The sequence below is a fragment of the Ostrinia furnacalis genome, unplaced genomic scaffold, assembly GCF_004193835.3.
Source record: "Ostrinia furnacalis isolate ACB-3 unplaced genomic scaffold, ASM419383v2 OfSCF1166, whole genome shotgun sequence".
NCBI lineage: Eukaryota > Metazoa > Arthropoda > Insecta > Lepidoptera > Crambidae > Ostrinia > Ostrinia furnacalis.
Genome location: NW_021131405.1, coordinates 950,728 through 977,710, shown reverse-complemented (window position 1 = coordinate 977,710; position 26,983 = coordinate 950,728). Strand labels below are relative to the sequence as shown.

The 26,983-nt window shown below is 39.7% G+C and overlaps 1 protein-coding gene across 2 annotated transcripts; it reads right to left on the bottom strand.

Annotated features, from left to right (window-relative positions):
• Window positions 1-896: 896 nt before the first annotated feature.
• Window positions 897-26,983, bottom strand: LOC114351607 (putative uncharacterized protein DDB_G0282133). 2 transcript variants are annotated; one of them, XM_028302885.1, is made up of 12 exons: window positions 26,746-26,983; window positions 23,824-23,976; window positions 21,452-21,586; window positions 11,604-11,702; window positions 11,102-11,209; window positions 10,600-10,679; window positions 9,689-9,808; window positions 7,050-7,190; window positions 6,050-6,183; window positions 4,101-4,184; window positions 3,181-3,299; window positions 897-2,724 (listed from the first exon to the last, which is right to left on the bottom strand). In XM_028302885.1, exons 1-12 carry the CDS (start codon window positions 26,920-26,922, stop codon window positions 913-915), a joined length of 3,162 nt encoding a protein of 1,053 aa, XP_028158686.1. In that variant the 5' UTR covers window positions 26,923-26,983; the 3' UTR covers window positions 897-912. The 2 variants fall into 2 exon arrangements, with proteins under 2 accessions (XP_028158686.1, XP_028158687.1); XM_028302886.1 differs by lacking the exon at window positions 9,689-9,808 and adding an exon at window positions 8,252-8,371.

The window sequence follows — 26,983 nt, the reverse complement described above, 5'->3', positions numbered from 1 at the left end:
TAAGTACAATCGGCATCAAATAGTTTGTGACACCTAAAGTAGCCAAAAAGTAGACAACACAAGTTTTGTTGCGAACTTTTTGGCCACTTTGGATGTCACGACCTATTTGTCGCTGACTGTACTAAACTTAACTAAAATATACGCTTATAAACAAGGCTAATTCTTAAGTTACAGAGGTTGTTCGAAAAATTTACAATTTCACTTTAAAATTCGATGAGCACTTCCACAATTCTTGGAAAAAAAGCACAAAATAATTTTCTTCCACCGTTGTAACAATGTCACAACTCTAGTGTCAAACAATGAGCCGCCATGTATGTCTGACACCGCTCAAATACAATAAAAGACTTACTTAAAACTAACAAATCAATTGTAAAGCTTGTTTAATTAAAAGCACTACTCCTTTCAAGTATACATAAGTAAAAAATTACACAATTAAAAAAAAATATCCAGTTCCCTTTAGGTTTATAAAGCCCGGTTTCCGAGCACGTAGAATTTTGTCCAATGACCCCAAGCTACCCATCCTTATCGCTCGCGCGTAATTATATTGCTGTCGCGACTGTGCGACGGGCGCCCGCAGTGAGTGTGCGAGCGCGACAGCAACATAATTACGCGCGAGCGATAAGGATGGGTAGCTTGGGGTCATTGGATAAAATTCTACGTGCTCACAGACCAGACTATAGAACTTATAATTCTCAGAAGAATTTAAATAAAATTTAGTTATGTGATATATTTACGCCCGTATTCACAAACATTACTATGAGGTCTCACAGTGCGCGTGGACGCACAGGGTGACACACGAATCAATCACAGAGTTCTATTCAACGCTGGGCGTTCAATTTGCTGCTTCACTTAAGCAAGCATCGTTTATAAATACGGGCGTAAGCCCTCAGGTTGTATTTTTTCTGCGATAGGTTAACACGCATCAAAATCAAATTCGTCATCCGATATGCTATCTAAATCCATCGATTTCGCATCGGACTTCGGCGGCAAGAGGTCTTCCAAAGAAATCTTATCCGCTTCATAATCATTAACATCATTATTCTCAGCAACTTTATCGTTACTGTCAGCAACATGATTGTAATTTGACTTTTCATTATTTTCAGAAATCAAATCATTGATTGCTCTTTCATGATCTGTTAAATTTTCTCTGTCCTCACAGGCATTTGTGACATCATTATTAGCACCATTTTGGTTTTGTGATTCGAAATCATTATTTTCATTGGATTCATCATTGTTTTTGTTATCTTCACCGATATGTTCGTTTAAATCATCCATGAGCTTTTTATCATCTACTTCTGTATCACTAATGTCATTCATATCACCAAAACTAAGTTTATCTGATTTTTCTTCGACTTCCCCATTCGTCGTTTTCGCCGAAATTGTGTCGCTAATTCTTTCATTATCATTATTTGTGTTTTCATGATCATTAATTGTGTTTTCATGATCATTAATTGTGTTTTCATGAGCATTATTTGTATTTTCATGGTCATTATTTGTGTTTTCATGATCATTATTTGTATTTTCATTGTCATTATTTGTATTTTCATAATCATTTGTATTTTCTTGATCATTATTTGTATTTCCACTATCATTATTTAGAGTAGAATCATTAGTATCATCTTCCATGCTATTATCATTCTTAGTATCTACAGTAGAGCTATTATTTCTATTATTAATAACGTCTTTACAGTCATTATTACTGTTTTCGTTATCCAAATCAACATTATCAGTATTTGTACGTTCTTCAGGCTTATTTTCAACGCTATCTACATGGTTAAAATCCGCAATAGGTTCTGTTCTATTATCATTATTAGACTTATCATTATTGCTTTCTCTACTATCGTCATTAGAGACCTCAGTATTGTTTTCTGTTTTTGCATCATTGTCATTGCTTATTCCTGTACTATCTGTATCTACATCATTACTTCTACTGTCATTATTTTCACGAATAACACTTACTCTAGAGATTTCGGTAACATCCTTCTCTGAATTTTCTAATTCAGAATTGACTTTATCAGCCGTCTCTGTCCCACATTCACTGTCCTTATCACTCACTCTATTACTTAAACCATCTTCTGTACTAACATCCTCGTTAGTTTTATCTTCTGTCTTTCTCGCACTTTCTTCGCTGTCCTTGTCTAGTCTTTCTCTACTGTTCAAACCTTCTTTATTAATATTTTCATCAGTTTCTATTCCACTTTCGTCACTATTCTTATCTACTCCCACTGTATCACTTGCCTCTGTTTTGCTATTTTCATCGTTTTTAGCCCCCGCGTTAAGGTCTAAAATCGACTGACTATCATTAGAATCCTCTACATCTGCTTTCATATTAGAAACCGTTTCATCAAACGGCACGTAATTAGTCAACAAGGATTCTTCATCAGACCCATTATTGCCGTTATCCCAACTGTCTTCGTTATCGAAATTATTAATAATATTTTCTATATCTCTCTTCATAGTGCCTTCAAACTCTAACTTCACCTTTCTGCGCTTCCTAGCGACTTTCCCAAGACATTTTTTAGAAAATATCTTCTTCAAAGATAATGTTGTTAATGAATCCACTGTAGTTTTTCCTTCGCTGTCAGAACTGCTATCCCAGTGAATAAATTCCTCGTCTTCTATATCGTCCAGTTCAGTCTTAATGCTGACCATACTGTCAAGACACAGTTGGGACTTGACAGTTGACAGGTAGGGGTAGACACAGCGCCTGTCGAGGCCGTAGTTCTGAAACAAAATTATGTCATAAAAATTCTAGTAATTTATTTTCTCTATGATAAAGTAGCACATCGTTTCGGTCAAATGTAGTCCACTGCTGGACAAATGCCTCCCCCAAGAATGTAAAAAAACTCTTAAAACGCCTTTGTTCTTGCAAGTAGACTTTTAAAAGGCACTTTTACACGTCCCAGTATTAACCCTACCACTGCTTCGGGACAATAAACGGGCCAGTGCTGAGAAGACGCAGCGCAAGAAACTCAGTCACATTTGTCAGCCTTTTTCAAAAGTTCGCAATCCTATCCTGACTTATGGTCCTATGTCCCCTAGATGGGGCAGACTATGATGATGAATGGATCCTATCCTACTATACTATAAATGTGAAAGACTATGATGATGTCTGGATGTTTGTTACTCTTTCACACAAAAACAACTGAACCAATTTCGATAAAACTACAGTATTCTCACCTTAGGTACGCGAGACACGTCGTTTTGCGTTTCCAGAAGACCGTCGCATCGGGATATCCGCACTTGCACCGGTTTGATTCTCGCCTTGACGTCCGGGTCAACCTTTATTTCACTTGAGCCTGAAGAACAAAATTAAAATAAATAAATATCATTGGACATTTTACACTGCGCTTCTAGTCCCAAACTAAGCAAAGCTAGGGTACTAGACAACGGATGTAAACATGCTTAAATACGTACTTTTTTTTGTAAATACATACTTATTATACATAGAAAACACCCAGTCCAATACAAACAAATATGTTCATGCCCACAAATTTGTACTGTGCTGGAATCGAACCCGCTACCTCCGGAATAGTAGTCCGTTTCAACCACTACACCAAACGGCCGACTTAATTTTTGTTCATTGGTAAATTGGAAAAAAAAATACGTTTAAAGGCTCTTTTCCACAGGGAATCCAATTTAATAGGGATATTTACTGGGTACCGGGACCGTTACTGACTAAAAGTATTTTTAGGACACTAGCCTGTTACATGTATTGTTTTCCCACTAGCAGCTTCCTGCATTATGCGAAAATGTTTTCGCAAACATCCGTACTGCAAAAAAATCTCTACCATATAGGTCGTTGTCTCTCACAAACTTTAAACTTTTGTAAAGCCCGGTCTGTGAGCACGTAGAATTTTGTCCAATGACCTCAAGCTAACTATACTTATCGCTCGCGCGTAATTATATTGCTGTCGCGACTGTGCGACGCGCGCCCGCAGTGAGTGTGCGAGCGCGACAGCAACATAATTACGTGCGAGCGACAAGGATGGGCAGCTTGGGGTCATTGGACAAAATTCTACGTGCTCACAGACCAGAGTATAGAAAGATTTTTTATATATATTTTTTTTGTACAGGTTGTAAGGACAAACAAAACTCACCTTTCTTTTTAGACATGCAAATGGCCTCGTGTTTCTTTTGATTCTTTAGAAGACTGTACACACGCTTGCAGTTGCTACATTTACCTGTAAATTAAATGGGAACATTAATATTATTCTTCCTTCGGCCTGATCACCACTTTAAGACCTTCTGTGTTGTGGTTTGACGCTGACTATACTACATAGTCAGCGTCAAATAGTTCAACTTTATTCCAATCGTGACAAAGACGTGTTGCGAACTTTTTGGTCACTTTGGGTGTCACGAACTATTTGACGCTGACTGTAGATAAGTATCGATCGATACTGTCACTATTTTATGAGGACCATCGATATCGATGTTGCGTCGCACATTATTGCGTGGCGCTCATCGTAGACTTAGGACACCACCATATTAGATCAAAAGCTAGTAGGTCGCGACTTTAAAGGTATACAGTGTGAGTCACGTTAAAGTGTACATATGAAAATAGATAAAACTAGACCTGTTTTTATCGACAAAAAAGAGGTCAAAAATTTTTTGAGATTTTTTTTAAGTTTTTTATAGAATTTTTTTTCTTCCAATTACTTATTGTAAAGAAAACGTAATAACTTTTAAACTAAGCGGTATATCCTGATAAAATAAAAACAGTAATAATGCTAAATAACAGGCGATACTAAAAAAATACATAAATTACACAAAAAAGGCCAAAAAATAATAAAAAATAATACTTTTTGAACAAAATCTGCTTAAAAATTCGTTTTTTTTTGGTTATTTGATAAATTTCTCCAAAAAATGCCCCTATAACTGGTAGTTTTTATTACTTTGTATTATTTTCTATCGTATTACCTTCGTAAAACCAAAAATCGCATGTCTCTATCCCTATCACAACGTTTGCAATGATCGTTTGAACTAAGCCTCTCCGGGCGCGCCATTCAACGCTTCGTTAACAACAAAACTGAAAATGGCTCTAGATTTGTAATTTTGATAAAGACAAGTTAGATTTCAAATAAAAACAAAAGATTTCGAAGTAAAATAAGCATTTTAGTTAAAATTAAAATTGTCTCTACCTGTAGCGGAGAATAATGTTGTGGCAGGCCTTTGTTCAAACGATCATAGCAAATGTTGTGATAGGGATAGAGACATGCGATTTTTGGTTTTACAAAGATAATACGATAGAGAACAATACAAAGTAATAAAAACTACCGGTTATAGGGGCATTTTTTGGAGAAATTTATCAAATAACCAAAAAAACACGAATTTTTAAGCAGATTTTGTTCAAAATGTATAATTTTTTATTATTTTTTGGCCTTTTTGTGTAATTTATGTATTTTTTTAGTATCGCCTGTTATTTAGCATTATTACTGTTTTTATTTTATCAGGATATACCGCTTAGTTTAAAAGTTATTACGTTTTCTTTACAATAAGTAATTGGAAGAAAAAAAATTCTATAAAAAATTTAAAAAAAATCTCAAAAAATTTTTGACCTCTTTTTTGTCGATAAAAACAGGTCTAGTTTTATCTATTTTCATATGTACACTTTAACGTGACTCACACTGTATAGTATTTTCCGAGTTTAATACTCGTAAAATGATCAACTTTTCTTTCATTTTTACGTTGCAGTACGGAGTTTCATACAAAGAATACTGACAGCATCGAGTTGATAACGGTTACGATCCCTTTCCGGGTTGGTAAATGTGCTACATCCTTTAGTCCTTAGCTATAGCTATAGTCCGGTCGCCGAGCACGGAGAATTCTGTCCAATGACCCCAAGCTACCCATCCTTATCGCTCGCGCGTAATTATATTGCTGTCGCGACTGTGCGACGGGCGCCCGCAGTGAGTGTGCGAGCGCGACAGCAACATAATTACGAGCTAGCGATAAGGATGGGTAGCTTGGGGTCATTGGACGAAATTAGACGTGTTCGGCGACCGGGCTCAAGTACATTTCTACCTATATGGTGTGTATAGTGCCTTACCGCCAGGCCTGTTGTCCTCGCCGCCACAATGGTGGAGCCGTAGCAAGTTGCTCGTGGGGAACAGTCGCCAGCAAGACGGGCACTTCTTGTCCGGAACCTCTGGCCAGGGCACACACTTGGAGGTTGCGATGTGTCTGGAACAAATTAATATTAATTAGAAGGTCTGTGTTTAAGCCTTTAAAAGGCAGTGGGAATAAGTTTCATCAATATTTTGAATTTAATTCGCTTATCTTGAGGTCCAAAAACAAAAAAAAATTTGATTATGTTATGACTGTTAAAGGGTTATCAACTGTGGCTATGGTCTCCTATTAAACGCTACACGCGTTCTAGAAAGCTAGCAGCAGCTCTGGCTAGCTAGCGGCGTCCCTGGCTAGCTCGCAGCGCCTCTGGCTGGCTAGAAGCGCCTCTGGCTAGCTAGCGGCGCAATCTGGCTACCGTAGTCACCCTTCGAGAACAGCAGCGCCCCTGGCTAGCTAGCAACGCCCTTGGCTAGCTGGTAGCACATCTGGCTAGCAGCGCCACTGGCTAGCAAGCAGTGCCCCTGGCTTGCTAGCGACGCCTCTGGCTGGCTAGCAGCACCTCTGGCTGGCTGGCAGCACCCCTGGCTAGCTAGCAGCGCCCCTGGCTAGCTAGGTGCGCCTGTGGCTAGCTAGGTGCGCCTGTGGTTAGCTAGCAACGCCTCTGGCTAGCTAGCAGCGCCCTTGGCTGTCTAGTGATGCCTCTGGCTGGCTAGCCACGCCTCTAGCTACTTAACTAGGTTTCTAGCTACCTAGCCACGCCTCTGGCTACTTAGTCACACCTCTGGCTACCTAGCCACACCTCTAGCTACCTATCGATGCCACTGGTCACCTAGTTACACCGCTGGCTTGCGTTGACTACTCTTGACGGCGCTTTTGACTGCTCCTTCTTAGAATCTCATGCCTTGAGATCTGAACCACGCCTCGCCTGCTGTACCTAATAGTAACTAGTTCTATTTATTTTATTTTATTTATCCACTCACTCTGTATATCTCTGCGCGCTGCTGTACCGGCCCCGGCAGCGGCGGCAGCGGTAGGGCCGGTGTTTGACGCGGTGTTGCGTGTGATGGTTGAGAGTTTCTTCCGGCGAGCTGAACCATTCGGAGCACGCGTTACATGCTAGCCTGGAGAATAAAATACATAGTTTTAATCTAGCTTTGGGCAGACAGGGCTTAAAGAAGTAAGTAAAACATCATTTGCTTCCACCTTTGGATAGCTAGCCCCGCCTGTGGCTACTTAGCCCTGCTTCTAGCGACCTAGCCACTCTTCTGGCTACCTAGCCACTCTTCTAGCTACTTAGACACTATGGCTCCCCCTATGGCTACCTAGTTAGGCCTCTGGCTACCTAGCGTAAGTCTCTGGCTACCTAGCTTAAGTCATTGACTGTCTAGCTTGGCCTCTGGCTACCTAGCTAGACTTCTGGCTATCTAGACACTCTTCTGGCCATCTACACACTCTTGTGGCTATTTAGATGTGCCTCTGGCTACCTAGGTAGGCTTATAGCTACCTAGCTTGGTCCCTGGCTACCCAGCTTAGTCTCTAGCTAGCTAGTTCGATCTCTGGTTACCTAGCTTGGTCTGTAGCTACCTAGGAACTCTTTTGCCTACTTAACTAAACACTACTGGCTGCCTAGCTAGGTGTCTACCGAGCTACGCTTCTGTCTACCTAGCTACGCTTCTGTCTACCTAGCTAGGCTTCTGTCTACCTAGCTACGCTCTGTCTACCTAGCTACGCTTCTGTCTACCTAGCTACGCTTCTGTCAACCTAGCTACGCTTCTGTCTACCTAGCTACGCTTCTGTCTACCAAGCTACGCTTCTGTCTACCTAGCTACGCTTCTGTCTACCTAGCTACGCTTCTGTCTACCAAGCTACGCTTCTGTCTACCTAGTTACGCTTCTGTCTACCTAGCTACGCTTCTGTCAACCTAGCTACGCTTCTGTCTACCTAGCTACGCTTCTGTCTACCAAGCTACGCTTCTGTCTACCTAGTTACGCTTCTGTCTACCTAGTTACGCTTCTGTCTACCTAGCTACGCTTCTGTCTACCCAGCTACGCTTCTGTCTACCTAGCTACACTTGTGTCTACCTAGCTACGCTTCTGTCTACCTAGTTACTCTTCTGTCTACCTAGCTAAGCCTCTGATCCATCTTGCTCAGTCTCTAGCACTGCCTGTGTGTATATACTCACTCGGGGTTTGTGTACTGGACAGTGTGACATCGCACGTGACTCGTGAGCGCCTGACTGCTGCGTAGAGACAACGCGCACACGACACAAGCGAACTCTGGTGGCTTGACTGGCACTGACAACCTGTGGACTGGCTACTTAGATGTGCCTCTGGCTACCTAGCTAGGCCTCTGACTACATATCTACGCCTTTTCGCTAGGCCTGTGGCTACCTAGCTAAACTTCTAGCAATCTAGCTACGCTTCTATCCACTTAAGACACTATTCTGGCTACCTAGCTTGGTCTGTAACTACCTGGATACTCTTTTGGTTACCTATCTAGGCGGGCGTCTCGATACTTAGCTAAGCCCCAAGCTACCTAAACACTCTTCTGGCTATTTAGACACTTTTCTGACTACCTAGATACTCTTCTGGCTACTTAGATATGCCTCTGGCTATCAAGACACTTTTCTGGCTATCTAGCTAAACCCCAGGCTACCAAAATTCTGGCTATTTAGACACTATTCTGGCTATTTAGACACACTTCTGGCTTCTTAGACACTCTTCTGGCTACTTAGACACTCTTCTGGCTACTTAGACACTCTTCTGGCTACTTAGACACTTTTCTGGCTACTTAGACACTCTTCTGGCTACCTAACTAGGCTTCTGGCTACCTAGTTAGGCCTCTAGCTACCTCGCCAAGCCTGTGGCATATACCTATCAACACCTCTGGCTACATAACTCCGCCTCTGTGTATAATATACATAATTATGCATTGTATATACTCACTCGGGGCTTGTGTACTGGACAGTGTGACATCTCACGTGACTCGTGAGCGCCTGACTGCTGCGTAGAGACATCGCGCACACAACACAAGCGAACTCTGGTGGCTTGACTGGCACTGACAACCTGTAGACTGGCTACTTAGATGTGCCTCTGGCTACCTAGACACTCTTCTGGCCACCTAGACACTATTCTGGCTACATAAACACACTTCTGGCTACCTAGACACTTTTCTGGCTACTTAGACACTCTTCTGTCTACCTAGCTAGACCTCTGGCTTCCTAGACACTCTTCTGGCTACTTAGCTAGGCCGCTGGCTACCTCGCTACGCCTCTGGCTACCTAGACACTATTCTAGCTACCTAGACACTATTCTGGCTAGCTAGACACTTTTCTGGCTTCTTAGACACTCTTCTGGCTACCTAGCCAAGTCTCTGGCTACCTCGGTACGTGTCGAGCTACGCTTCTGGCTACCTAGCTTGGTCTCTAGATACCTAAAAACTCTTTTGACTATTTAGACACTCTTCTGGCTACCTAACTGGACCTTCTGGCTACCTAACTAGGCTTCTGGCTACCTAATTAGGCCTCTAGCTACCTCGCCAAGCCTGTGGCATATACCTATCAGCACCTCTGGCAACGTAACTCCGCGTCTGTGTATAATAATGCATTGTATATACTCACTCGGGGTTTGTGTACTGGACAGTGTGACATCTCACATGACTTGTGAGCGCCTGACTGCTGCGTAGAGACATCGCGCACACAACACAAGCGAACTCTGGTGGCTTGACTGGCACTGACAACCTGTGAACATCGGCACTAGGTCAAAACTCTGGCAATACAGTAACTGTATATCAGTGTAACATTGGCTCAAATATAATAGACGTGTTGACACCACCAATCAATGAGGGCTATCGTTTTTATACTTAACAGTTGGCACCCCTGGCGATTGACAGGACCTTACTCTACAGTGGCGCCATCTTGATGAGTGCAAATGCGATAGTCCTCCTACCACTTTAGCGCTCACCAGTTGGTGCCACTGTCTTCGCTACTAGCAAGTGACAGGACCTTACTCTACAGTGGCGCTAACTGGTGAGCGCTAAAACGATAGCCCTCATTGAATACTTTTTAAAACTGTCAAAACGAGTCTCCCATAGATTTTTTAATGGCAATACAAGTAGGTAAGTGACGTCATTATTTTGTCAACTCAAACTACTTTTTTCAATTACAATGCAACCAAAAATCTTAATTTACAGGTAATTTAAAATTAATTCAGTTTTTAATATCAGAATGAATTGTCTTTTTAAAAAAGTTGTGATTTTGAATTATTGGGGAATGGTGTCAAACAGTCTATTGGCGCCCGTTCGTTCGTTTCAGCCGAAAGACGTCCACTGCTGGACAAAGGCTTCCCCAAGGATTTCCACAAAGACCGGTCCTGCGCCGCTCGCATCCAGGCACCTCCCGCGACCTTCACCAGATCGTCGGTCCACCTAGTGGGAGGCCTGTCATCGCTACGTCTTCCGGCTCGGCATTTACAACTATATGCGTCGAATAGGAACACACCGTTCAGTGAAAATGTTAAAAATTATACTAACTTGACTTTTTTCTGTGGCACTTCTGGTTTCGCAGCCTCGCGCGACCTTTTTGACCTCACAGGCGGCGGAGTATCTTCTCTCTGTAATTAATGTTTTATTTTGATAAGTATTTTAAATAATTTTTTTTTTGCGAATTTTGGGTTAACGCACAGCAGTTGTTACAGATTTAAAAAAATATTACTTAAGTTATTTATTTAAAAAGAAAAAAGAAGAAATTATACGCGCTTCAGCAGGTTATTCCATAAATAAGAATGTTATTAAAGCCCGGTCTGTGAGCACGTAGAATTTTGTTCAATGACCCCAAGCTACCCATCCTTATCGCTCGCGCGTAATTGTATTGTAATATTGCTGTCGCGACTGTGCGACGGGCGCCCGCAGTGAGTGTGCGAGCGCGACAGCAACATAATTACGTGCGAGCGATAGGGATGGGTAGCTTGGGGTCATTGGACGGGATTCTACGTGCTCACGGACCAGGCTTTAGTAAAGTACAATTATTACATACCTTCACCTTGACTTTAGGCTTTTCAATTTCTCTCTCTTTACTTTTCTTCAGTATTGACTTTGGTTGAGGCGTTTCCACTTTCACTGAAGACTTTTTTGCTTGTTGCTGCTGTAAACGTTTATTATGAAACTTGAATATTGTTATTGAAATGGGACTGAGAAGAAGAGGCCTGCTACATCGAAATGAAATGGCGCGTTACGTCACGCTTGAGTAGATTTTTTACTCAAAAGTGACGTCACGCGACATTTCAACTCAATATAATACTGTATAATTCGATAATGAACAAAAATTAAAAAATATGTCTCCAATATTTTTTTATTATCTGTCTGACGGACTAAATAGAATTTCGATTTCATTACCCAGTCATCATCCTTATTATATTTAGATAGCTTTAAAAACCACTAGGGTTTGATGTAAAGCTAACGAGTTTGCAGTGGGTATAGTTATATTTTCAAGGTTTATTAAAAGAAAAATTGGAAACTTGTCCATTATGGTAACTGACCTTGAGACTGCTAAGTGAGATTGTGTCCTCGCTGGAGCCTTTGGCCCGCGAGCTTCGCGGCGGCGTCGGAGGCCTCTTCTGCTTCGAGGATACCACCTTCTGGAAGACAAGCATTTTCATTTAGAAACTAGCTTTCAAATGTGGTAAGTCTGGTCGCCGAGCACATAGAATTTTGTCCAATGACCCCAAGCTACCCATCTTTATCGCTCGCGCGTAATTATATTGCTGTCGCGACTGTGCGACGCGCGCCCGCAGTGAGTGTGCGAGCGCAATAGCAACATAATTACGCGCGAGCGATAAGGATGGGTAGCTTGGGGTCATTGGACAAAATTCTACGTGCTCAGAGACCGGGCATTAGAAAGGCCAATGCCCATTTTCCTAAGGGAATCGGTACCAACATGCGTCAACCTAAATTCACTCTGAAAAATCTAGTTTTTATTTACCTTTTCGCTACCAACAAGATTTTTTTCAATATTTAACCGCATTTTCAAAATATTTAAAAAGTTAGAAAACGCCTGAATATTTTTTTTAGCAATGATTAATCGTCGTGTCTATACTAATATTATAAATGCGAAAGTAACTCTGTCTGTCTTGCTTTCACGCCTAAACTACTAAACCGATCTTGATGAAATTTGGCATAGAGATAGTTTCAGTCCCGGGAAAGGACATAGGATAGTTGTTATCCCGGTTTTTGAACAAACAGGGACGCGCGAGATAAAGTTTTTCTGTGACACAAAATTCCACGCGGGCGAAACCGCGGGCGGAAAGCTAGTGTTACATATACTCTTTATCTATGCCTATCCAGAACACGAACTTCAGACTGTTATAGATATTAACTTATGAATAAAGCCCGGTCTATGAGCACGTAGAATTTTGTCCAATGACCCCAAGCTACTCATCCTTATCGTTCGCGCGTAATTATGTTGCTATCGCGCTCGCACAGTCGCGACATTCTACGTGCTCGCAGACCAGACTATACCTAAACTTACTGCGTGTTACTTTAAATTAAACAAGCTGTGCCCGTAACATTTCCTATCTTTGCAACATTTTTATACACAGTACTAGTACAACTTATACAATGCCGTATTACTAAAAATATTGAGTTATAAAAGCCAGTTACGGGCAGTTCAGTTTAATTTAGTTCAATGACTATTAAGGCTTGGGCAGACCAAACGCGGTGCAGTAGCAGCGCAGTTTGAATGCGGGCCCGCGCAAGTTGTAATACAAGAAACTCTTTGAAGTGTGTCACACCAAATTTGAACGCGGGCCCGCGCTCCAACCTGCCGCACTGCAACAGCCGAACGACAAACGAGGCGGCGCGGGTGCGGGACAGAAGCGGCGCGAACGCGGACCCGCGCTGTTGTATTACTATGGCGGCCATATTAGCATGACACACCGGACGCAGGGCGGTAGCAGCGCGTTGAAAGCGGTTTTCGAATATAAATTTTGACAACCGCCCGCGTTGCAACTGCTTTGAAACTGCGCTGCTTTCAGTGTGCCTCAGCCGCGCTGCAACTGACCCGCAATGCATCTGACCCGCGTTTGGTCTGTGGAAGCCTTTAGCAAACCACTTAAACATTTATCAAGGTATTATAAATAAAATAACTATGTGTAATCAGATAACATTTAATGTTTTAAAGTACTAAGTAAGTAAGTAGTTATTATAATGATTGTAATCTTTTTAACTCATTTAAAGAGAGCCAGTACAGTTCATGTTCATGTGTTTGGCATCATCAACTAAATTACAACTGTGAAATTAAATTGGTGGAAGAATTAGCGTCTGTCACACAGTTTAAATTTAACTATAGTCTATCCAATATAGCTTGATTAGAATGACGGCTGTCAAACGAATGTGACTAGTGCTGGGAATGTTTCGTACGGTTCACATAGATGTATCGATAAGTTTTCGAAAAAATGATATAAAAAAATGCACCCAATTCTTCTTCATATCTTTATTCATAAAAATGACAATTATGATTTAAATTTAAAGACAGTAAAATTTAAAATTCATGTCAAGGGTGTACAACCTAAGTCGTAGTCATTATCATCAGTGTTCTTCAGTGGTTTTTTCCTCTCGCTAGAGGGCGGTGGGCATCTCTTCTAGAGCAACGGTACTATGAATACCCAAAAAATTACCGGTGATTGATTTTCGATGTTTGATTATTTATAAATGAAATGTTTTTTGGTTTTTGATAGTGAACATCTAGAAAAACGTATAACTTGACTTAAATATGTTAAAAAATTAGTTACAAAAAAATTTGTTAAATATGTTAAACAATTAGTTTTAATTTAATATGACATTTGTCGATATGTCCCAACACTAACATTTTTGTAACTCGAGATAACCTTGTAGAGACGTCGTTAATACTCTAGCTTGATTTTTATAATTTCGAATTACTACTTATTGGTGTAATTTAACGCTGCATTTACACGAAATTAACATTTTTATTGGAAGCACTGTCGTCGAAAATATTGTTTGTAGGTCAGACGTGAATTATTTCTTGTCCGCCAATATTTAGCTCTCATTGATCGCAACTACAAAGTTATGTCGTTACTTTTGATGGCAGCTGTCATTCTAATCAAGCTATATTGGATAGACTATAGTATAGACGTTAATGATCCCTATCTTAATACAGCTCCTATTGTTAAGTGTAATTTTTTCGTTAAGATACCATGAGCATTGTTAAAGACACAATAAAGTTATTTATTATTATATTATTATTATTATTATGTGCAATCAGTGATTGGCTGTGCTCGCTGCTTGTCTGTATACAACGTGTTAAGCCATGTATTTATTAGGCAACATTTGTTGATAAACTGTTTATGACTAGTGTGTAACGAGTTTACCATAAACACAGGTTTCTGAAACTTGGCCGTCCACGCTTGCTAACATGTATCATAAACAATGTTTCATCACTTATGTTTATGGACTGTTTATAAACTGTTTACAGAGATGATGAAACATTGTTTATAAACAGTGTTTATCAACAAATGTTGCCTAATGAATACATGGCTTTAATGAAAAAGCGGACACCCCAACTTATTTTTATTATAAAAAAGATATTCACTCTTTTTGTTTTCGCCCCGCGCACTTGTTAACTCTTTTTTAAAAGTAAAGTAAAAGTAAAAAATGTTTTATTTGACAAAAAGAGCGACATCAAATTTACATAAATTACAAAAAGAAGAAACATTGTGCCATTTTACGGAAACGTATTGACCTTTCACACGCTGATTGCAAGGCATGCACGCCTATGAGCTGTCGCGCTCGCACACTCACTGCGGGCGCCCGTCGCACAGTCGCGACAGCAATATAATTACACGCGAGCGATAAGGATGGGTAGCTTGGGGTCATTGGACAAAATTCTACGTACCCACAGACCAGACTATAGTAGTTAACGTAGATAGTTCATTCCCTCTGATAATAGAGTTAAGTAACGATTAAACACGGCGTAATTAAAATATTTTTTTTTTGATAAAATTTGACCCTAATTTTTTATTAGTGGAATCGATTCTACTCTCGATTCCGAACAAACCAATTTCAGTTTTTGCGCTTTTTCATTAACACGTTGTATACAGGGTGTCCCAGAATGGGTGAATCAAACTGATAGGGGAGGTAGCTCTACTAATAAACTATCCCAAAAAAATATGAAAAAAAAATAATAAAGCGCATAAGGAAATGAAAAAAAATTTTTTTTAAAAGTGAAAATAAATCAGCTATGCCTAAGTATCTGGCTATAATTGCTTCGTTTGGAGTTTATTTGTCGGCCGTTTGGTGTAGTGGTTCAGAACGGACTACTAAGCCGAGAGGTCCCGGGTTCGATTCCCGGCCGGGCAGAAATTGAAATGATGAATTTTAATTTCTGTGACGGGTCTGTGTGTTTTCTATGTATAAATATGTATGTATTTACAAAAAAAAAGTATATAAGTATGTTTATCCCGTCGTCTAGTACCCATAGTACAAGCTTTGCTTAGTTTGGGACTAGAGGCGTAGTGTAAAATGTCCAAGGATATTATTTTATTTGTACTTTTTTCTTACTAATATTAATTGTACACGATCGCTTCGTTTATCTATAAACAAACTTTTGAAAATAATGACTAGATTTCGAGTTGAGAGCACTTTATTAAAAAAAAATCCGAACTCAAAATTTTTTTTGCATATTTTTTTGGGATAGTACATTAGTAGAGCTACCTATGAGTTTGATTCACTCATTCTGGGACACCCTGTAAAAGAGGCAATTCTTGTTGTGGTGGCTCGTTTGTTGTTTGAACTTCTTCTCCCGCTGGCCTTTGACGATCATGTTTTTGCTGTCTGTCGACTATTCTAATGGCTGCCCTATAGCATGCAGCACACGCTCTCTCAAGTCTGGAGACCTAAAATAATTTTAAAGTTGCATGAATTTTTAGATACTTACTTAATAGAAAAAAATATGGATTAAAATCAGGGATGTTATGGATATCCGTAACCGGCTTATTCCACTATTCCCCGTTGACAATCTCCGTCAACGGGGAATAGTGAACTTTTTGTTCACTACGGGAATAGTGGAATAAGCCGCCAATCGGAACTTATAATGGGGAATAATGAACTAAAAAGTTTTAACGTAATGGGGATTAATATCCCCATTACGTTAAAAATAAAATCCTAATATAACGGGGATTAATGAACTTGTTAGTTCATTATTCCCTATTATAAGCTCCAATTGGCGTTGACGGGGATTAGTGAACAAAAAGTTCACTAATCCCCGTTGACGGGGATTGTCAATGGGGAATAGTGGAATAAGCCCCGTAACCGTAACTTTCGGATATCCGAAATAAAAAAATATCCGTAACCGTAACCATAACCGGTTCAAAGGTAACCGTATCCATAACCGAAACTACATATCCATAATTTAAATCCATCCCTAAATTTAAAATAAATTTTATTTTAATTTACAATAAATACTTATTGTACTTACGAGATGGGCTGGTGTCCATTGCAAAAAGACATTTCGCTGAGGAAATTCAGGTTTTATTTGATATGTCCTTCCTTTAGTGCGTAACAATGACACGCCACAGCCAAAACAAACGCTTTGATGGCCAACTTCAGGGCTGCCAATCGTTCCTTCTTGCAACAGTAAGTAGCAATCGTGGCATATTATGTGTTCCGCAGTTACCTGAAACAAGCAATACTGATTAAATTGTTCAACAAAAATGGAAATTGAACCCAGGACGTCTACAGCAATGGCACATTAAGTCACAAGGCCATCAAAAATATTGTAAGACAAATTTTGCATGCCTACTAGTATCATTAATGCTATAGTCTGATTTTTAATTCCACGGAATTTTGACATTTCAGAAGTGTTGCCAACATTGAAAGGAGAGCATTTTCACAAATTAAAAAACATGCATTATCAAAAGTTACTTGAAAACTTTCTTGAATTTAAGGTTTCAATTGAAATACTAAGACTTAAGAATGTACTGATTATTTATAAATAGTTATTTAAGTTTTTATTTATCATATTTTTGAAGCTATAGCCTGACCAGGAACATAAAAACCCTGGCATAGAGGCGCGTCAATTGCATTTGATAGTGCAACACTGAGTACAGTCGTACCTGTGTTAAATTAATAGGCTAACTTTATGTATCAGGATTCAAGATTACGGGCTAATTTGATATTTTCATAAATTAATGAAAAAGTATTATTATAGGTAACCTGGTTTAAATAAATTAAATGAAACCATCAATTGAGCTAGTAGGATTTATTTTATTATTCATCATCAGAACTTAAATATTCAATTGCAATGTCTGCTCATGAACGCTTCAAACTCGGTACTTCTTTCCCAATTCCATAAAAATCAACACTTAGAAAGTGACAATTTTTTTTAAAATAGATAGTTGAAACAAACCACAGCTAATTTTCATAGTGGACTGTACTATACGATAAACATGTCAGTCAATTTGACAACCTTTGTCGGAAACATTATTCAATGAAAATATTGTCCGAACCGTTAGTAATTTCACTTCGACAAATACTTTAACACAATTGTGAACCACTTTTCTTTCACGACTATAAAAAGATTTTAGCAATTTAATTCACAAAATCAATTGCGCACATTTAAAATCAAGTTTGTTTACACTTTGACAGCAATAGACTGACATGCAAGGTGACATGTCAATGAAGTTTTCAGTTACTGTTGCCATTAAAAGAAATTAGTACCATTACTTTTCCGCAACATGGCGAGGGTTTTTATGTTCCTGGTCAGGCTATACAAAAAAAAATAGGGACATTATATTTCTACTAAGATACCAATAACCCATAGGTTACAAACCTTTTTTATGAAAATCTTCGCTTCATAAAATAGCCAATTTAACAAGAAGCCAATTTTATAATCCAAGCTGATTATGATGACGATAATGTTGATTGATGATCAATACATATTTTCGTTTATGATAATATGTTGTTTTACTGTGTTAAAAACACGTTTTTTTTATTTTATCTCTAAAATGTACATAATAATTACTGTACATTGAATTCACAAAACAAACAATAATTCATTCATGTAAGTTGTACTTGATGTAATTTCAAGTCATATTTTTTATGAGTAATTCAAAGCAAAAAAGGCTCATTACATCTGAATTGTCAAAAAATGACAGCTGTCAGAATTCCGCCGAATTAAAAATCGGACTATAGTATAACATTAATGTGACTTCGTACAAACTCCAAAATATACACAGATCAAGATCATGAATACGTTTATGAACGAGTAATGAAAAAACTTACCAGAGTAGGTGTCACCCATGAGTTCAAAACTTCGCGTATTTTGTTGTGCACATTTTCCACTGTGTGTATCAACATGTTCCTTGGTACTGCCAAAGAACAGTTGATACATCGTCGGCGATTGATCTCTTGAATCACATTGCCTGTTCGATCCATTTTTACCGATGCCATACGCCGGCCGGCCGGCATCTATAAACAGTGGGCTAAGTGTGAGTTTACATATTTTTTTTAAATGTATAAAAAATTTAGTTTTTGAACGTTTCCCGCTAGGGGCGCTGTACTATCTGTCATACATTAGATGACATTTTTTGACGCGCTCACTAGTGAGCGCGTTTGATGAAAACTCACACTAGACCCTCAGTCACTATCTCGATGCACCTCAACTCAACACTGTCAATAGTCAATAATAGTTTTTTTTTAAATCCTTTGAAGTAGTTTAATCTACTCTATAAAAATAAGTCGGGTTTTCCTCCCTGACGCTATAACTCCAGAACGCACGAACCGATTTCCACGGTTTTGCATTCGTTGGAAAGGTCTCGGGCTCCGTGAGGTTTATAGCAAAGAAAATTCAGGAAAAAGACAATGCCGGAAATTGGCGTCTTTTTTTTTTCGCGCGGCCATCGACCAAACTTTGTTTTTTGATTACAAAATAGTGTAATAAACCAAACTTACTATGACATGTATACCTCTAAACTCAGTCTGAACTGAGTTACGAGCATTAGAAGTTTGACGATTTTCATACTAAGTAGATTTGCTTTTGCGCGCAAAGTTTTGTAAGAAATTGCAACAAAATAGTGAGATTGTATGTGTAAACAAACAATACCATCCATTAAAGGCTCCAGACATCAGTATGGAGCAGAATCAGTGCAATAAAAAAATAGCGCAATATTTTGTTACAATTTCTTACAAAACTTGCGCACAAAAAGCAAATCTAGTATGAAAATCATCAAACTTCTAATGCTCGTAACTCAGTTCAGACTGAGTTTAGAGGTATACATGTCATAGTAAGTTTTGTTTATTACACTATTTTGTAATCAAAAAACAAAGTTTGGTCGATGGCCGCGCGAAAAAAAAAAGACGCCACTTTCCATACAAAATCTGGCATTGCCATTTAACCAACGAAATACCACGCGGGCGAAGCCGCGGGCGAAAAGCTAGTTTATTATAAAAATCATGTCCTCATGTGCTCATTGTCCACTCACGAAAATAGGTGACAGCTGAAATAGGAACAAAAAAGTTTTTGTTTTGCGGATATGCCGTTTTTGTGCGGAAGTAGGTAATTACGTTTTGCTTATTTTAATTTTCTAAATCCGGTTAAGAAAGACGGTTTAAAATTAATGAGGTACACATATAAATAAAATATTAGTTTTGATGATAATTAGCCTGTGACACAATATTGTACGGCAGAGTAAATACAAATGAGTAAGTCATCTTCATAGAATACGTATGCTGCGCGCACGCACACACTGACAACATTCGGCGCAACTCCCCGCTAATCCTCGCAAAATTTTGTCACTGTGTGCGTGCGCGCCGCATACGTATTGGCGCGCTCACATACAAACCGCGCTTGGTCGTTTCTATGAAGATGAACCACTCATTTGTATTTACACTGGGTACGGGGATTTATTAATCTAAGGGTATGGGCACGGTAATACATGGGTAATGGGCATTGGCCTTTTCTTCTTACCAACTAAGACATTCAATTAGATAGAAAGAAAAATTTTTGTCATCATTTCAGCCACAGGACGTCCACTGCTAAACATAGGCCTCCCCCAATGATTTCTACATCGCTCGGTTGGTAGCGGCCTGCATCCAGCGCCTTCCTGCCACCTTTATGAGGTTGAGGTTTGTTGGTTCACTTTGTGTAACAAAACGTATGTAGACGCAGAAAAATCTTTCTTTATTCATATTACCATATGCAGATTTTTATCTTTGTGCTTGCACAAATCGTCGCTTGCCTCTCTAACTGACGTAAATGACATTTTGCAAAATTTTCAGGTGATTAATTAAAGCCTGGTCCGTGAGCACGTAGAATTTTGTCCAATGACCCCAAGCTACCCATCCTTATCGCTCGCGCGTAATTATGTTGCTGTCGCGCTCGCACACTCACTGCGGGCGCCCGTCGCACAGTCGCGACAGCAATATAATTACGCGAGCGATAAGGATGTGTAGCTTGGGGTCATTGGACAAAATTCTACGTGCTCACGGACCAGGCTTTAGACAGATCGATTCGTCTTGCGAAATTGATTAAGATGGTGTAGATAACTCAGTTTCGAAAAAAATGTCAGATACGTCAGTTAGAGAGGCAAGCGACGAAATTACTAATAGTCCCGTTAGCCCCTCGTACTAAGCTCCCAGCGAGACCGAGACCAAACGTCGGTGGAGCGCGTCCGAGTGGCTGAAACGATCTAAGATTCTAAATAACTATTAGAGGAATGTCACTTGATGATGTTAATCATGATTATGAGCGTGAATTCGCAGATTGCAAGTAATAAGGTAGTAAACAAGTAATTGCACAATTTTCTCTGTAACAGTAAGTAGTGCCAGGCCTGTTCATCTCCGCGAGTTTGCATGGAAAACAAAACACGCGCGACGGCACCTACTGGGACATTTAATCGACAGGACACTCACGAGCGAGCATTGACACACGCACGTGTGTTCTTCACCCATTTGCATTGTATTTTGCATTGTAAAGACAATAAACTATGTCTGATGGAAAGTAGAAAAAAACGGTGGTTTAATTAATACTATGCAGTATTTTAACTGCCTGAATAATTATAGAAACACAAAATATTATTCATGCATTTCCTCATGCATGTATTTCCTCTGCAATTTTCCACAGTTTGGCACCTCACGTCACACATTATTTTACCGAAGTCAGCCCTATGGAAATCGGCGCTCTACCGATCACTGACGTATGTCAAGAAAACGGTACTCGACTCTTGAGACAAGCTAAATTACACCATATTGTTGACGACATTGAGCATAATTTTTTTTAATACCTTCGCGAAGAAAACCTTCTGTACGTAGTACTTATTATTATTCTGTGGTAGTATTAAGTTGATTTTAACTGATTTTACAATTTCAATTTTACCTTGACTTTTTTAACCTCAGGCTGCTTGCTCCGCCTCGTGACAGGTGCCAGCGGTTCGTCTGAGTCATCATTCTGGTACACCGGCTCCGTCACTCCTAAGATACAGTCGCCTGAGTTTGAAGATGCGTCGGAACTCTGAAACATTTTGAAACAACTTTATTTTTTAGATAAATAGAGAGGTGTTTCTCTATTCTATCTTGGTTGAAATGTGTCCCCTAGCTTTAGCCAAATTATTCTAAAGTACAATATGTAAAGATATACAATATGTATATACAATATGTACAGGACCGTTCATTGTGGAAAACCTTGGGGGAGGCCTTTGTCCAGCAGTGGACGTCATTTGGCTGAAACGAACGAACGAACGAACAATATGTAAATTGTTTCTTTTTATGGGACAAGAGCTTCCCTGCGTGATCGAATCAGAAATGAGGAGATCCGCAGGAGAACCAAAGTAACCGACATAGCTCGCAGAATTGCTAAAATCAAGTGGCAGTGGGCGGGGCACATAGCTCGTAGAGACGATGGCCGTTGGGGCAGGAAAGTTCTCGAGTGACCACGGGCTGGAAAACGTAGCGTGGGCAGGCCTCCTACTAGGTGGACCGACGATCTGGTGAAGGTCGCGGGAAGAGCCTGGATGCGGGCAGCGCAGGATCGTTCATTGTGGAAAACCTTGGGGGAGGCCTTTGTCCAGCAGTGGACATCATTTGGCTGAAAAGAAGATGGGACAAGAGGCAAACGAGGAGCCGGATCATCTGATGGTAAGTGATGGTGATCACGTATGGGCTACCGCCCATAGACACACGCAGCCCCGGGAGAGTTACAAGTGTGTTGGCATGGGGCACACTGAAAACCAGCGCCGTGGCCTTCGTCACCGTGGGCCACGGCATATGCTGAGTGGGGTCCCGTTGCAGTGGGCATCTTGTTGGTGAGTGGGTGGCACTGCTCAGTTTACTCTTGTTTTTATTTTTTCTTCTTTTATTATTATGTGCCACTGTCATGTCTATGTAATTGCCTGTATTTGTGTGATGTCCATTGTAATAAATGTATCTTTCTTTCTTTCTTTGTTGCTGGCCTTAAAATTATAAGTTTGTACTCTTCTTGAAAGATTGATAATATTCACCTTTTACTAGAATAGTCATTGTCCAAATTATAGCCTGACCAGGAACATAAAAACCCTCGCCATGTTGCGGAAAACTAATGGTACTAATTTCTTTTAATGGCAACAGTAACTGAAAACTTCATTGACATGTCACCTTGCATGTCAGTCTATTGCTGTCAAAGTGTAAACAAACTTTATTTTAAATGTGCGCAATTGATTTTGTGAATTAAATTGCTAAAATCTTTTTATAGTCGTGAAAGAAAAGTGGTTCACAATGTGTTAAAGTATTTGTCGAAGAGAAATACTAAGGGTTCGGACAATATTTTCATTGAATAATGTTTCCGACAAAGGTTGTCAAATTGACTGACATGTTTATCGTATAGTACAGTCCACTGTGAAAATTAGCTGTGGTTTGTTTCAACTACCTATTTTAAAATTTTCTGTCACTTTCAAAGTGTTGAATTTTATGGAATTGGGAAAGAAATACCGAGTTTGAAGCGTTCATGAGCAGACATTGCAGTTGAATATTCAAGTTCTGAATTTGATTATTGACGAATAATAAAATAAATCCTACTAACTCGATTGATGGTTTCATTTAATTTATTTAAACCAGGTTACCTATAATAATATTTTTTCGTTAATTTATGAAAATATCAAATTAGCCCGTAATCCAGACTCCTGAATTACATAAAGTTAGCCTATTAATTTAACACAGGTACGACTGTACTCAGTGTTGCACTATCAAATGCAATAGACGCGCCTCTATGCCAGGGTTTTTATGTTCCTGGTCAGGCTATACTGCTTTTACACAATGAAGGATTGGTAGCCACGATAGCCGAACGGTGAAGGGGTCGGAATGGCCGACTCGAGATCCGAGGAACGCGGGTGCGAATCCCACCGCCGCTCGACTATTGTGGTGAGCCCACTCGTGACACAAGCTTATTTAGCTTAACACGAGGGGCTAACGGGACTATTAGTAATTTGTGCAATACAAATTGCTAATAATCTTTAAAAAAAAAAAGGTCGGACTGGCCAACTCGTAATCCGGAAAACGCGGGTTCAGTCCCTATTGTGGTGAGCTCACTCATGATACAAGCATATTTAGCTTAGTACGAGGGGCTAACGAGACTATTAGTAATTTGTGCAATAACAAATTACTAATCTTTTTAAAAAAACAAATAAATGATTGGATAGACAGTCTACATTTTTTCCATTACACTTAACAAGAATAAAATGTTTTCTAATAATAATAAAAACATTAAAAGAATCTTACCGGTACTCGTGATGGATTCTGCGGTGGCAAGCCTAGCCTCATCCGCGTGCGTTTATTTGTGCGTTGGCAGAGCTCGACAAACTCGTAGAAATCGTTTACTTTGTCTACGCAGAGTTCACAGATTAGCGGAGGCATCTTGTCATCTGGGTGCACCTGGAATTGTTATTTTAAATAATTTAAAATGATGGTAAAGCCCACTCTGTGAACACGTAGAATTTTGTCCATTGACCCCTAACTACCCATCCTTATCGCTCGCGCGTAATTATAATAATAATAATAATAAGCCCCGCAGGGCAGCTTTGTGGCGAGCTGTTGGTGAGTAGCGACACCACGGGGCCAGTTGTTAATCCGAGTGCTCCCGAGAGTCGGTCAAGACCCTCGTCTTCGGCTTGCCGAAGTGGAATCCGAGAGGGTCTGCAGGACTTTCACCTCTGGCTTGCCTTAACCGGCCGGCCAGAGTGGAGTCGCTAGAGCTATATGCTCCAGGGGTGGAAGTGTTAAAGGGCATAACGCCGCGAGTAACTTCGGAGAAAGCGCAGCACACCTCTCTACACCCCTGAGTTGGCAGACGCCAATGTTGCCCCTCAGTCCGGTCTATACGACCCATGACGCCAGGGGGGGCCCATTTAGTCGCTGGCTAGTCACCGCCTGCCATTTTTTCAGTCCGAGACTATGAACCAGGCAGGTGTCCCGTAGTCTCCATCCATAGCCCAGTAACCAGTCCCAAGTTTTTGGAATTTCTGGAAATTTCCATTTTCTACTATCCGGGGCCGTGGTGGAAAATTTTCTTCCAAAATGGTAGTTTTTTCCTATTCATGGCAACACTCGAATAACAGACCAACAATCGCCCGGAACATTGTACCCCACTCCGGTGTCGCCATCTACCGGAAGTTTGCTGTCAAAGTTTTGAAATTTTTTGATCGCAACAAAATGGCCGACGGCTCAGCCGCCATCTTGTTTTTTGATAATCTGTAAATGTGGCTCTGAAGAAGACTATACATGTCACAAACACCCAAAATAATTTTTCAAAAACAATTGCGCATCTCGGAGTGACACCTCCCTAAAAACACCCCGAAATCGCATTTTCAATCCAAGATGGCGGCGCGGCCATTTTGTTTTTCCGTTTTTTTCTAACATTTTTTAACACACCTTGGCAACCAAAATAAACTCCCAAAAAGGAAAAAATTCAGGACCGAAAACAAAAAAGTTGATGTTTCAAAAAATGCCGCCATTTTGTTTTTTGGTTCAAAAAATGTAATAAAGCTGGCAGTCGAAAAATCTAGTTTAAAACAAACACTAACAATTTTACCCCTCTCCCCTCTAAATACCCCAAAAATACCCCTGATCAGTCAGTGAGTCAGTCAGTGAGTGGTAATCGAGCTTTATATAATATAGATACACATTACAATGTCAACCTTTATTCCTTTTGAGTCGTCAATTAGCATTCAAACATAGAGTCATTTATTTTAATGTCAATAAATTCTTTGATGGAGTAGAAGCACTTTTCCAACAGCCATTTATTTAAAGTGTGTCTAAATTTATTTAATGTTAGTTCTCTAACTCTACTGGGCAGCTTATTATATACTCTGATTGCATTACAATACACATTATTAGAGTATATTGTAAGTCTTTGGCTTGGTACATATAATCTACTTGCGTCTCTGCTGTTAGACTTTCCAAGGACCGTGTCATGTAAAGGAAAGAGATGCGGATGGTTTTTAACAAACAAACAAAGTTCCAAGATGTATAGGCAAGGTGAAGGCAATATTTTAAGGCGCTTAAATAGCGGTTCACAGTGCTCTAAATAGTCGGCACCACTTATAGCACGAATGCATTTTTTTTGCACTCTAAACGCTCTTAGTACTTCAACTGAGTGTCCCCATATAATTATACCGTACCTTAAGACTGAAGACACATAGCCATGGTACGCCGACAAGGCAGTGTTTTGAGAGGCTACTATATCGGTGCGACTGGCACCCGCAGTGAGTGTGCGAGCGCGATAGCAACATAATTACGCGCGAGCGATAAGGGTGGGTAGCTTGGGGTCATTGGACAAAATTCTACGTGCTCACAAACCAGACTATAGAAAGGGAAAAACCACATATTATCATTGGAAAAATCTCATAAAACTCATTTATTTATGCAAGTAGGCTTTTAAAAAGCACTTTTACACGTCCCAGTATTAACCCTACCACTGCTTCGGGACAATAAATGGGCCAGTGCTGAGAAGAAGCAGCGCAAGAAACTCAGTCACTATCAGAAAAATGCACAAGAATGAAGGTTAAGTGAACTGAGCGGGCAGCGCAGGACCGTGTATTGTGGAAAACCTTGGAGGAGGCGTTTGTCCAGCAGTGGACGTCATTTGGCTGAAACGAACGAACTGAGCATTGCCATGCTAGGTGGGTTTGAATCCAGCTAGAGTAATCTTACATCATAATGCATTAATATGTTACAAATTATATAAACGTTTTTCTGTTTTTTTCACTATAGTATCAAACTATGATAAGTTTTATACTAAATTCAATTATTCAGGAAACAAGAAGAATAAAGGAGTAAGAAACTATTTGTACTCGATTCTTAGCCATAACAAGCGATGTATAGCAGTAAAAAGTACTTCAAACCAATAAAATTGTAAAAGTCTAGCTTCTCAAAATCGATGCATACATACCTACGTCGCATTATGTGAAGTGTGTGAATGAAATGTTAGAGGAAAATTTCGTAGTGATAAAATCTACTTCTAAAGGCTAAATTATGATCAGTTATGCTGTTAAATTGTAGTACTGAAATTGGAGTGTTGTTGTTTTGACAACATCACATAACCTACTTTTAAGTTCAACCACTATTTAATCGTGTTCTGTGCGGTTATATTACACAAAATATAGCTGGAAAGGTAACTTATTGAATTTAAAATGAACAATTTACCTCAATTTGCACGCAATCCCGTATTTTCTGAGTCAATTCAATACCACTAGCATCCAAATCCACAACATTTTGAATTATCGGCATTTTGTAGCCAGCCCCGGCACCGCAAAGACGACATGCTCGATATATCTCATAAATTGTCTGCTTTTCTGTGTTAGAATTTATAATTCGATCCATTTTCACTTTTTTTCATGGTAAAATTTTCTAATGACGAATACCATTTGCCGCTTTTCCGCCA